Genomic DNA, 13,247 nt, shown 5'->3' on the forward strand with positions numbered 1-13,247 from the left:
AGTGTCCCCTTATGAGTTCGTAAGGTTGTAACATTGGGGTGTACATTTTCATCCTATTTTAGAGCTGTATTAATTTTCATGATAGCCATATTCTTAATTTTTTCTCACTTTTAAAATTTACATAATATGACAAGCTGTCAGATATGATTAAACATATCGTTTCATCATGTAAAATCTAAAATACTTAATGTAAAATCCAGTCAAGTTCACTTATTTTTTAAAAGAAAACCCTGTGAAAAACTTTTGTGTGGGAGTCTTAAAGGTGATAAGTTTCTAAAATTGCACTCTTTAAAAACTGCTTCTACTTTACTTTTACATCACTAAACAGAAGGTGGAATAATGCCTGAAAATTGTATTGGTTTGCTACATAAACATGATGACACTCCTCTGGAAATGTATTCCATGTTCAGTATTATTTAATTTGTCTTTTATCTAAATCCTCCTTCTCACACCCAAATCTGCTTCTCTTTCATGACTTTCTTATTTTTACCACTGATGTCTTATTTGAGACCTGTTGATTTGTTTCTTTTTATCATACACACTTATTCAGTTGCCATCTCAAGTCTGGTTCCTTAACAAGCCCTGTCTTGTAATATATACTTTCAATTTAATTGTCATATATTAAAGATCACAAACTTACATTTTTTTTGCAGTAGGCTCCCAAATGATACCTCTTTCTCTAATTTCCCTTCAGTCAAATCTTCATTCCATTAGAAAATAATGAATGTTGAAAGTGTTGTTTTCACTGTTATTTCTCTTTTAAAAAATTATTGCTGAGTTCCTACTGTCTGGATTAAGTCTAAACTCTTTAAATTCGTTTCATTCTTCACTTCCCTCCCTCCAAAATCTGATCATAACCCATTTTTCTTGAGTTATGGATATCACTTTCTTTACATAAATATTTACTTTTTCTAGTCAGTTTTGCTCAAGGACCTCCCCTCGTCCTATTTCTGTTCTTGGTTTCACACCTTTTCTTACTTCATGCACTTCATTGCTATCACAAAATTATCACCAGATAATCTGCAACAAAATCATATTATTTTTTTTTTGCTATCACTTCACTATTTTCTCTTGCTTATTAAAATTCTACTCTTTGATGTTATAGCTTCTTTTTAGAGCGATGACCTTATCATTTTATCTTGTTTTTTCTTAACGTTCAGTTTTTATGCATACCCACATTATTGATGAGATCATTATTTTCAACACACTTTTATCAAGATGTGTATAGAGTAATGCTGATACCCTGTAGGCCAGCTCTTATTCTGTTGAAGAAAGAAATATCTACTTTAGAAAATATTATATTATTGCATTTCCTTCTTTTTTAAAAGAATCATAAATGTCAATATGTTAAATATTTCATTGTTAAAAAAGAGGGCTCAGTATTTGTGTGGTTGAAAGTGTAAGGATGTGGAAAGAAAAGGATTTGAGTCTACTTGTATGTTCCATTCTGATACTCATTTCTTTAATACACAAGAAGGGATTCTAAAGACACAGACACCTTTAAAGGATAAATATCTTGCTTTACACATGAATATGAAGGCATAGAGCAACTTAGAATTGATATAATAAAGCTAAATTGTCATTCCTTGATTGGTCTCACTTTACCTGCCCTCTACCCCATCCCATCACTTTAAAAATAATGCAGAACAGCAGACTATGTTTGAAGTACAGGGAGGAAAACAAAACAAAACATGGGCATTTACATTAAAACACTGACTGAACTCTCAAGAGTTAAAATGTAAGAGGTTTATTCTCCTTTTATCAAGCAAAGTCTACAGACAGAGCATCCACATGGTGTAAGCTACCAAAGAAGGATATATGAGACAGACTTACATTAAATCATTAGGTCATGGACACTTTATGTGGTTCATGATCACAAAGGAGAAAATTGCTAAAAAGGAAAACAGATAAGTAGAAACATAAGCTGATTTCTGTTGTTTATTAAATCTACCTCCCATAATGCTTCCTTAAGCTAAGAAGTAATCTACTGTATCACACAGTTCAGGATGCTATATACACATAAGATATTACACACTATAAAATTTCAGGTTTCTAAGCAGTTTTACACAATTTAAACTTGAGTAAAATTTGTATCTAAAAAAGACCTTATTGGATTACCTTCAGGAAATGGAGGTCATTTCAACAGCTCATTAGCATTTTTAGCAACAATAAAACAAAAATAAGTAAAAAGATTCTCCAAACATGTAAGCTATTACTTTAAGCCTGGATAATTATCTGCTTATTTTAATAAACTAACTCGCTAGTTTTAATCCACTTCTACCAGCCTTCTCTTTGCCCTGAAAAAGGAAAGCAATAATTTTTACTTCTATGCAGTGTCTCAAATAAGAGGATTAGTCAGGTTTCAAACTATGGCACATAGTGAGAGAGTTGTTTAAGGATTATGTAGGAGTTAAACAGAAGTCATTTAGGAAAGTTATTAAGGAATGAAGTCCTGTGATGGGTTATATTTAAATAGCAAAGGCAATGGAGAAGTACATCTTTCCTCACCACTGTGGTGCTATCCCCTAATTCCCAATTTTTGTTACTAATTCTCCTAAACCACTAATACTCATCAGTTCCCTAGCCAGTTTTTTCTCCCTGTTATTAATTTCCCGATATGTGGTTTACTCTAAGCAGACACAAATAATGCTTGTTTTAGAAATGGAAGTTACTGCTGATGCAACACTGGACTACATGAAAAGAAAATATCTATTCCACTAATAATAGACATTTGTAAGCAGTTGACATCCCAGACAAACTTGCATTAAAAATATAATGCACTCTAGTGATTGAAACCAAAGTGAGTTGAGAATACATTGCAAACATTTCACCATAATTATTTTCCTCTTTTCCTCCCCATTTTCCATAGCATGCTGCAGATTATACAGTGAGTGTCAGAGTTTGTCACCTGTGTACAACCTTAGGCCAACTTAGGCCTTCAAACGATATTTCATTGAGGGTTAGACAAATGACTGAAGACTGGGTTTGTTGAAAGAGATATTCAACTTTTCTCTTTAAATGACAAGAAATTTATAGTGATGTGGGCGGTCAGTATGTAGCTTTTAGCCTTCCTTTTCTTCTTGTGACATTCCCTTCAAGGCACAAAAGACTATAAACAGTGGATGGGACAGAATATTTTGAATTAAGAATTTTAAGGTTCCATAACACCTTTTATTTCTGGTGTAAACATACCAAAAGGACAGAGAAAAAAATAGATAAATCACCCTCAAAATGAAATGATGCTTAAAATAATTTCAAATTCCCTGCAGTTGAGTTATTTGTAAGTATTTAAATTCCTATTTTATTGGCTTATAACATAACTATAGATCTGATTCTTGTAATTGATGCATAATAGCTTCTCATTAAATATTGTGTTAAATATTTCTAATCAATCAACCAATATTACTAATTATGCATGTCTTTGCCAAAAAAAAAAAAATCTATTTTATTTGGGCCACCCAAGTAACTTATGTTTGCCTAGGATACAAACTTGAAAAGTTAAGCAATGTAAGTTGTAAATTTAAACCATGGATTAAGTGCAGTGTACCGGAAAACTCTTCATTTAATAATTGTTTAATAGGGCTTCTAGGCATCTCCAACCCAGACGACTGTATTTCCTTGCTCAACTTCAGTGATCTCACAGTTTAACTTATTGAGTCGTCCATCTAGTATAAAGACAGAGTCCTTGGAAGGGGTCATCAGGTATTGACCAAACAAGCCACTGTCCTGGATTTGCCTGTTCTTCCGGTTCCAAGGCCATTCCTCTGCCTTGAGTGGTTCCTTAAGACTCTTTATCATCTTAACCTTCCCAGAGGCGAGCTCCACAAAGAGCACATCAGTCTGTGTGCTTGAACTACCGTAGATGTTGTACTGATGGGCTTCCGTAAAGGATGGCTGAAAGGCCAGGTCAGATATGTGCAGGTTTGTGTGAATATCAAAAGCCTCGTGTATTTCTCCTCTGATGGTGATGTACTGGACCCTCACAAGACCTTTCACGTCACTGATGCTGACAAGATAGTGTCCATCTGGAGAGACATATGGAGTGCCTGTCACATCACTGTTGAACCCAATGACCGAATCAGTTACACTGTCCACCAAGAGCTGCGGGGGAACCGCCCCAGTGCTGTTGGGTTTACAGCCAATAAAATAATATCCTCCCAAGTGTGTATACGCCAGCGACTGAGGGACACACTTATAGTCCTTCAAGTTAATGGTCTTGACGTATGACATGGTTTCAAGATCAATCTTTTGTAGTACAGCTTCATCTTTATGAAGAATAAATCCAAACCTGCAAAGATGAAAACCAAAGTTAGACAGGAAATTCCGGGGTGGTTACCAGAAGAAAATGCACTGTGGGCAGGTGGAAAGGGCCATCACAGCCCAGGCATTAATTGTCAGGCTATGCAGCAACTGGTGGCCCAATCGTGTTAGAATTAACTTTAAATCTTGCTGCCCTCCTCCTTCCTCTAGGTCATCCTTTCATTACAGCCAAACAGTTATAGCTCATGCTGTAGAAAGCAAAATAATTAAAAGTGATATATCTAGTTAATTGGAACAATACATTTTATTTTTACTCTAGAGGGTCAAAAAGTAAACATTATTTTGCACGTCTCTAAACCTACTGATATTGAATCAACTTTGTTAACTGCAAGAAAGCCAGCAAGAATAAAAGTCTTGAATATATATCGCTTTCACTTACTTCATTTACTTCTTATATTGTTTATGACCTTCAAATAAATCTGACAATCATCACTATTTAGATAATTATCCATATTTTTCTCATTCTAAGCTGCCTCTCTACCCTAATAGATGTAGATTTTTTTTCAGGAGGGGTATAAAACTATTAGCCTTCTATTTATTACATTTTAGGATCATCTTGATTAACTATCTTTATCCTTTTAACATTTATTTTATTATAAATTTCAAATACAAGTTAAAATTTTCATCCTTGCCAAGCAAATACTATTATAATTTGTAATGATATACCTGCACTGTATCGGTTATTTTATATTGAACAATGATGAACTTTGGAGATTTATGGCATTTTTCTATTAAATTCAATTAAAAAAATAAATATATATATATATATTTTTAAAACATCTTTATTGAAGTATAATTGCCTTACAATGGTGTGTTAGCTTCTGCTTTATAACAAAGTGAATCAGTTATACATATACAATATGTTCCCATATCTCTTCCCTCTTGCATCTCCCTCCCTCCCACCCTCCCCATCCCACCCCTCTAGGTGGTCACAAAGCACCGAGCTGATCTCCTTGTGCTATGCGGCTGCTTCCCACTAGCTATCTATTTTACATTTGGTAGTGTATATCTGTCCATGACACTCTCTCACCCTGTCACATCTCACCCCACCACCTCCCCATATCCTCAAGTCCATTCTCTAGTAGGTCTGTGTCTTTATTCCCGTCTTGCCACTAGGTTCTTCATGGCCTTTTTTTTTTTTTTTTCCTTAGATTCCGTATATATGTGTTAGCATACTGTATTTGTTTTTCTCTTTCTGACTTACTTCACTCTGTATGACAGACTCTAACTCCATCCACCTCATTACAAATACCTCCATTTCATTTCTTTTTATGGCTGAGTAATATTCCATTGTATATATGTGCCACATCTTCTTTATCCATTCATCTGTCGATGGACATTTAGGTTGCTTCCATGTCCTGGCTATTGTAAATAGAGCTGCAATGAACATTTTGGTACATGACTCTTTTTGACCTATGGTTTTCTCAGGGTATATGCCCAGTAGTGGGATTGCTGGGTCGTGTGGTAGTTCTATTTGTAGTTTTTTAAGGAACCTCCATACTGTTCTCCATAGTGGCTGTATCAATTTACATTCCCACCAACAGTGCAAGAGGGTTCCCTTTCCTCCACACCCTCTCCAGCATTTATTGTTTCTAGATTTAAAAAAATAAATATATTTTAAAATATGTTTTGGTGACCTCTTTGATTACTTCAGTGCTTTTTGTCCTGAATGCTAGCTGTAAATTATCAAAATTCCCTGTGAGAAGGGTAAATATATTTTGTGGGGTTTTTTGTTTGTTTGGTTTTTTACGGGATATAAATACATTTTGAAACCTGACCTATAACATCAGTGGCTTCCTAGCAAAAACAAGAATAAGTAGGTTAAATAAGACAAAATGAGATAGAAACTACTATATACAATTATATCCAAAGTGCATATTGGACAACAGAATTGTAAAGGACTTTTATTTTGTTTTCGTTAATAATATTGATTAAAACACCTCCTAATATTTCCAAAAAGTCCTTAAAAATAAAGATCAGAAAAGTATTGTTATGTTACATTGACTGTACTCCTAAATGAAAAAAATTAAGATGAGTTTACTGTGAGTATTAAAACAAAGCAAAACAAAACAAACTCTAAAGATAGCCATTTTTATTATTGTCACCTGTGCAATTCATTTTCAGTATACTAATTCTTAAACAAAGTTTAATTTTTGTAAAAAAAATTACCATTTCCACACATAATACAGAAATATGGTGCATTAGTGTAATAATCCATAAAATTTTAAATATAATCACATGGCAAGTTCAAAATATAAATAAACACAGACCTTTAATATCGTAGAAAAAATAAGATGAATGTTTTCAAAGAATCAGTCTTGTATTATGGAAGGCATGAAGTACATAAGCACAAATATTTTACTAAAATAGGCATAAGACTGCAACTGCTTCTATGTTATTGTATTACATAGACTTAGGAAACTATATTATAACTTTAGATATATTAGAACATTTGTGAAGAGACTGCTGTCACTGGAGAGAGTACAAATTCTTCTATACAAAAGAAAAGCTACCATGTATATCTACTCCTTTAAAAAGATATCTTAAATATTTACTGAACAACCACTAAACCCAAAGAATTGGGAATATATTGGAGGTGCCCATAACTTGCCCTGCTTCCAATGAGTCTAGAAATTTTGAGTGAATTGAAAAACTGTTAGTGATTAATGCTTAATTATAGTATTCTGCAATACTACTACTTAGTAACTATTACTTTATATATATATATATATATATATATATATTTGAAATGGAATAAAGTAATCATTTTGATAGTAATATTTCTATTGTATTTCAGAATGACATGCACCATTTCTGGTTGACTTACTAGATCTTTATTTTTTCTTGTGTCCCTAATAACTGTGCTTGTGTCCTTTCAGTAAACAAAGCTCATACTATACCTATTCAGGATATAATTTCAGTCCTGATTACAATGGTATGAAGAGACCTTTATATTGTTAACAATCACTTCTAAATGCTCCCATTAAAATATGAATACCTAGTGCAAGTTTTAAATACTACCTGAATGTTAAAGAATAAACAAACAAACAAACAAACAAAAGCCCTCAAACTGAAAACTGAGTCTCATTATTTTTGTGTTATCGACATCAAAAATATCATAAAATCCTAATTATCACTACCCACTCTCATACGTGTCTTAATAAATAATGAACTTGGGCTATTGGAAAGGGATGTACTTCCATTCATTGACAGTCATTAAGGACATGTAAGTGTGGAGATGTATCATTGTGTCTGGTGTCATTTATGGAATTGTTAATTATGATGGAAGATACTGTCTTTTTTTTGTTATATATGGTATAAGTGCTCAGAGGCAAAAGCAGTAATTTGCACATTTAATAAAAGCCATAAACCAGTCAAGTCTTGGCATTTCAATTCTCCTGTTAACCTGGTCTTCTGCTCCCTTTAGACAACGGTATTTGAATGCTAAAGAGGAAGAAGGAGACAAGCTCTAACCACTTATGAACTAGTTTAACTCCGACGCTGAAGAATGCACTCAAGTTTCCTGTGATACAATCCAGCCTCTTTTGGAGGTAAATACAATTTTAAAAAATGGTTCCGTTAAAAATGCAAAAGCCCCATGTGGGGTGATAAAATTACATCCTTTTGGCATCCACACTGTATCCTTTAGGACTAGAGATCTAGCTATATAAGCAGATGCATTGAGAAAGCCTTCAATTTTTCACTACTGATTTATTGGTAAGAAGTGGTGTCTCTAATTCAAAATTTCCCCCAGTACAGATTGATATTCTGAAGTCTCCCACTGTTCATTAGTCTGTGATTAATATTTACAAGGCTCTCAACTTTCATGCCTGCTTAGTATAATAAAATCCTGCATAGTACTAGGCCTAACATAGTTTGTCTAATGTTTGTCAGAATGTGTGTAGGAAGTTGCAGACTATGAGAAATGAGGGAGTTAAAACTTATTCTTGAAATGACTTCGTGTACTTGGGAAATAAAGTAACTAGGAATTGTAACCTCTCAGCACGGCATTGTGTGGATTTGTTGCCAGATTTGGTGAGGCGAGTGAGAGCCTTCTTTTCTTTACCAAATTATTTTATTTTTCTGAGTGTTTAATCAATCTAGTTCATTATAAATTTTATAAAAAGATTCAACTTTAATTACTGCTTTTATGCTTTAAAGTGAGGTCATGAGGTGATTCATATTCAGAGAACTTGTTGTTTGGATGAAGTAGGTGTTTTCAATCTGAGCTGATTTAGTTTTATGACCCAGTTTTTCAATATAATAGATACGTGACCTCATATAAAGTCCTTTACTCATATAAAGTGCTTGAATTCCATGAGTTTCAGTTTCCTCATCAGTAGGAAGAGGATAAAAGTACCTTGTTTTGAGAATGCGAATAAATGCGTGTTTATTACCAGTAAAATAGTATATTCTCAACAAATAGAGCTTGTCCATGCTTTACACGTTAAGTAGCATCATTTTCCCATTATGTATCAAATATAATATTTCCTATGGGACCACAGACTATTATAATCCATGGATGGAAAAACAAAAACAAATGATTAATTTTTTTGTATAGCCAGTATTCCCACAATGTTCAAAATAAGCATATGGTATTACCCAAATGTGATGAGATTTATCCATTTGTGAATTCAACCGCGGTCACTTTGATAATAGAAATTCACCTTTTTATTCTTTTTTTTTTTTTTTTTGGTAATTTATTTTATTTGTCTATGGCTGTGTTGGGTCTTCGTTTTTGTGCGAGGGCTTTCTCTAGTTGCGGCGAGTGGGGGCCACTCTTCATTGCGGTGCGCGGGCCTCTCACTATCGCGGCCTCTCTTGTTGCGGAGCACAGGCTCCAGACGCGCAGGCTCAGTAACTGTGGCTCACGGGCCCAGCTGCTCTGCGGCATGTGGGATCTTCCCAGACCAGGGCTCGAACCCGTGTCCCCTGAATTGGCAGGCAGACTCTCAACCACTGCACCACCAGGGAAGCCCCACCTTTTTATTCTTGCTTTCACTTGTATCAACAGGATCTACGTCCAGTGCGCACCTTGCCCGGTCACCAAATTGCTCATGTTGTTAGGAACAAGGGCAGCCGAGCTCACTCCATCATCTCTCAGAGATGCTGTTTCAGTTCCTAGGGAGGGTGTGGAGCAGGTTGCCATGGAGTACTGGGTGACTTTGAACTCTGCACAAACGATGGGATTTGGAATCGATACCTGTCTTACTCAAGGACTTTCAGTAAAAGTAACAGAAAATTTTGTGGCTGACTTTAGGACCTGGAGCTCTAAGGACATGGCGAGTTGCAGTCAGAGTGTATGTCATGGCAATTCAGGAGCGTTGCAAGGGAAGTGACTTGGCAGAGAGGGGGAGAAGAACAGATACTTAGAGAGAAACATGACTGAAACATCATGAAGCCTAATAAAGATTAACTGTGCCATGACCTCCACATCCCACAAGACCAGGCTACAGTTCTTGCATTTGAGTAATGAATGACTTCCCCATATCTTTCACTAGACAGCCCCCAAATAGAATCTCACAAAGCAGTTTTTAAGTCACTCACCCCACAGCATCTGCGATGATATTCTGCTCCTGTCCTGCTTTCAAATCCATGACCTGAGATGCTACTGAAGGAATCTCATAATTGTAATCAATGACCTGTATTAAGTTGCCATGGTCAGTGCCAAGAGTCGTGATACCCCAAAGCTTAGAGTGAAAGATGCTCCAAAGATTCACAGAAAAACAATTATTTTATCTCCTGAATCATAATATAGGACTGCCTCTCCCCAGAGTCCTCACAGATCCCCACCTGGACAGTTCTCATTAAAGCTGACTTCTAATACTTAACAACTAAGGACCAGTCCCCATTCTACAAGCTAGGAAGTGTTTCTCTCTTTTTTTTTTTTTTTTTAATTTTTATTGGAGTATAGTTGATTTACAGTGTTGTGTTAGTTTCAGGTGCACAGCAAAGTGAATCAGTTATACATATACATATATCCGCTCTTTTTTTGTTGATTCTTTTCCCATATAGGCCATTACAGAGTATTGAGTAGAGTCCCCTGTGCTATACAGTGGGTCCTTACTAGTTTTTTAGTTTTTATATAGTAGTGTGTATATATTAATCCCAATCTCCCAGTTTATCCCTCCCCCCCTTTCCTCCCTGACCATAAGTTTACTTTTTACATCTGTGCCTCTATTTCTGTTTTGTAAATAAGTTCATTTGTACCTTTTTTTTTAGATTCCACATATAAGTGATATCATGTGATATTTGTCTTTCTGTGTCTGACTTACTTCACTCAGTATGACAATCTCTAGGTCCATGCATGTTTCTGCAAATGGCATTATGTTGTTCTTTTTTATGGCTGAGTAATATTCCATTGTATATATGTACCACATCTTCTTTATCCATTCCTCTGTCGATGGACATTTATGTTGCTTCCATGTCCTGGCTATTGTAAATAGTGCTGCAATGAACATTGGGGTGCGTGTATCTTTTTGAATTATGGTTTTCTCCCTGGGAAATGTTTCTGATGCTCCCTCTCCATTCCTGTATGATCTCTTTCCTCAAACCCTGTCATCTGCACCTACCCAGATTTTAAAACTAGTCTTTCCATGTATATCAATGGATGCAAATGGGAAGCAGTAAGTGGAGGTTGGGTGTATTTGAGTATTGGTTTTGCCAGACACTATGCCTTATTAGTAAAAACAAACAAACAAACAAACAAACAAAAAAAACAATTGCTGCAATCCACATCTAAATAAAAGAATTTCCCCAAACTTTTCCGATGTCTCAATTGTAGAACGCATATTCTTTGAAATAAAATCTCAGAACAAGAAAATTTGAACAGCCATAGGAATTTGTTGTATTGAGATTTTACTTGTGAAAATCTAAATCCAAAACATAGGATCAAGTAAATAATTAGTACTTCATAAAAAGTGACGAGCAGGATTATTAATACTTTGTTTTCCTAACTGGATGACAAGTATCCTGTTTTTCCAACTGGAAGGTAAGAAATGCTTAACAGATAAGAAACTAAAATTACAATCTCCTCTCCTTGCAATTAATATATAAACCTCCACACACAATGTGCTGTTGAAATAGCCTCCATTGTGTTACAGCTAACACAGAGTTTTCATGGGCACAAGCCATAAAGCTGACATGAGCCATCATTCACTAGTTTATGAATTCCTTTATATTTAGCTATTTTCTATTATCCCAGACCGACCCTTGTAAGAAAAGATTGAATGCTGTTCCTACTCAAGTACCAGAGGATTTAGTTTTTATCTGAATTTCACATAAACAACTCAGTAAAATACACCTGTTCCTAAAGAGTGGTCACATTCACATTCGAAAGAGGTGAATCACAGAAGAAGTAAAATTGACACATTTAGTAAAGATTTATAACGAGAGCAAGGACGGTTTCTGAATTGGCCTAATGCTTAGATGTGTTTGAGAAATGATAATACTTTGACGTTTTCTGTTTTCAACACACAGGTTGAAAAGCTGAAATGAACACCAGGATGCCCTCCTTTCTGACTTTTATAAGTATATTGTGTGGATTCTGTATTAAAGATTTTAGCTACATTACTTCTTCCCTACTTTCATTTTTCATTTTTTTTCTTAAAAAATGAAGCAGAATGTATTACTGATCACTAAATCCCCTATTGTCTTCCTTCTCTGGTATCTTATTTTTCAGTTGTGTAGGGAGTTTGATTCTTCTAGGAAAAACTGAGACATAAATATATAACTTAATTTTAGTATATTCAGGATGTCTAATCGCTTGACAGAATTAATATAGTGTCTAAAGTTCTATCACTTCTAGTGAGTAGCCAGGGCATACAGAAAAAAACAGATTTATTAAGAATTCTGTGCACACCACATGGACTACAGACCGTATTTCAAATACCAAAGCCCTCCACTTTTTTCTGAAGAGCTTAACAGCTTAGGGAAAAACATGACAACTGTGCATTAAGATGGCATTTTGAAAGATTGGTTGCTCTCCCTAACTTTTTTTGGAAAACAACATGAAAATCTGAAAATAGCAGCTTCCCTGAGCTTACCTGTTCTCCTGAAGAGGATGTGTTTCATGTAAGAGCTGGTAAATGGATCAGAGGTAACATAACAGAAGTGGAGTTAGTAATTAGAAGAGTGAGAAATAATTTGTGAGCACAGAGGTGGGAAGAGAAAAGGAAGATAAAACAAAGACATGAACAAATTAGAATCCTATTAATCAATCAAAAAATATTACCCAAGTGTCCACTGTATACCTGTAAGACAGAAAAGGAAGTGAAAAACAGGTTCCCTGAGGAATCAGGTTAGATATGATTTGGGTTCTAGAGGCTATGTGATCACATGCAGTAATAATTCACAACCTACTGTGTGCAGTACACTTCATAAAACCTTAGGAAGGAAATGGAGAGGAAATAAATGGTTTCTATCCTTAAGGTAATTATGTCAAGTAGTGGTGTGCTTATAATTGTGTGCCTTGACTTGCAAAGAGTATTTGGGGAAACTCTTCAAAGAAAAGATGGGTTACAACTACTAATTTGCTACAGTTACTAACTTTTGTTATGTTAGGCTTTCAGTGGAAGAGAGAGCTCATTTCAGTCTGGATCCCAGAAGGAAAGGTGCAAATTCTAATTAGAATAAATCAAAGAGACTGTTTACAAAGCAATGTAAATTGACTACAAGTGATAGTGCAGTAATGTGTGAAAAGCAACAGTAAGGCTGTTGTCACTGCTGCGTCCTGGAAGGAAGGAGTTAGGTGGAGAGGTATGTCTTGTGAGGATCTGGGACTTTCCATTTTAAGAAGCATCTGGTTTCCTAGAAATCAGCAGACAAGGTGCTGGGGGTGGAGAGTGGGGATAATACACTCTGGTCCCACCTTCTGCATGCAATCTCCAGCCAGGCTTCTCATTGGCCAGACCCCTGGGACAGAGCAA

At 35.3% G+C, this 13,247-nt stretch overlaps 1 protein-coding gene across 8 annotated transcripts in view; it reads right to left on the minus strand.

Annotated features, from left to right (window-relative positions):
• Window positions 1–1,731: 1,731 nt before the first annotated feature.
• The window catches only part of FSTL5 (follistatin like 5), a 765,145-nt gene continuing 753,629 nt past the window's right edge, over window positions 1,732–13,247 (minus strand). For all 8 annotated transcript variants that reach the window (XM_082461701.1, XM_082461708.1, XM_082461706.1 and 5 more), the window contains one exon: window positions 1,732–4,288. In XM_082461701.1, the coding sequence (XP_082317827.1) occupies window positions 3,586–4,288 (703 nt within the window). In that variant the 3' untranslated portion in view covers window positions 1,732–3,585. The remainder of the gene's footprint in view (window positions 4,289–13,247) is intronic.

This window comes from Balaenoptera physalus (genome assembly GCF_965194825.1).
Source record: "Balaenoptera physalus genome assembly, chromosome: 5".
Lineage (NCBI taxonomy): Eukaryota > Metazoa > Chordata > Mammalia > Artiodactyla > Balaenopteridae > Balaenoptera > Balaenoptera physalus.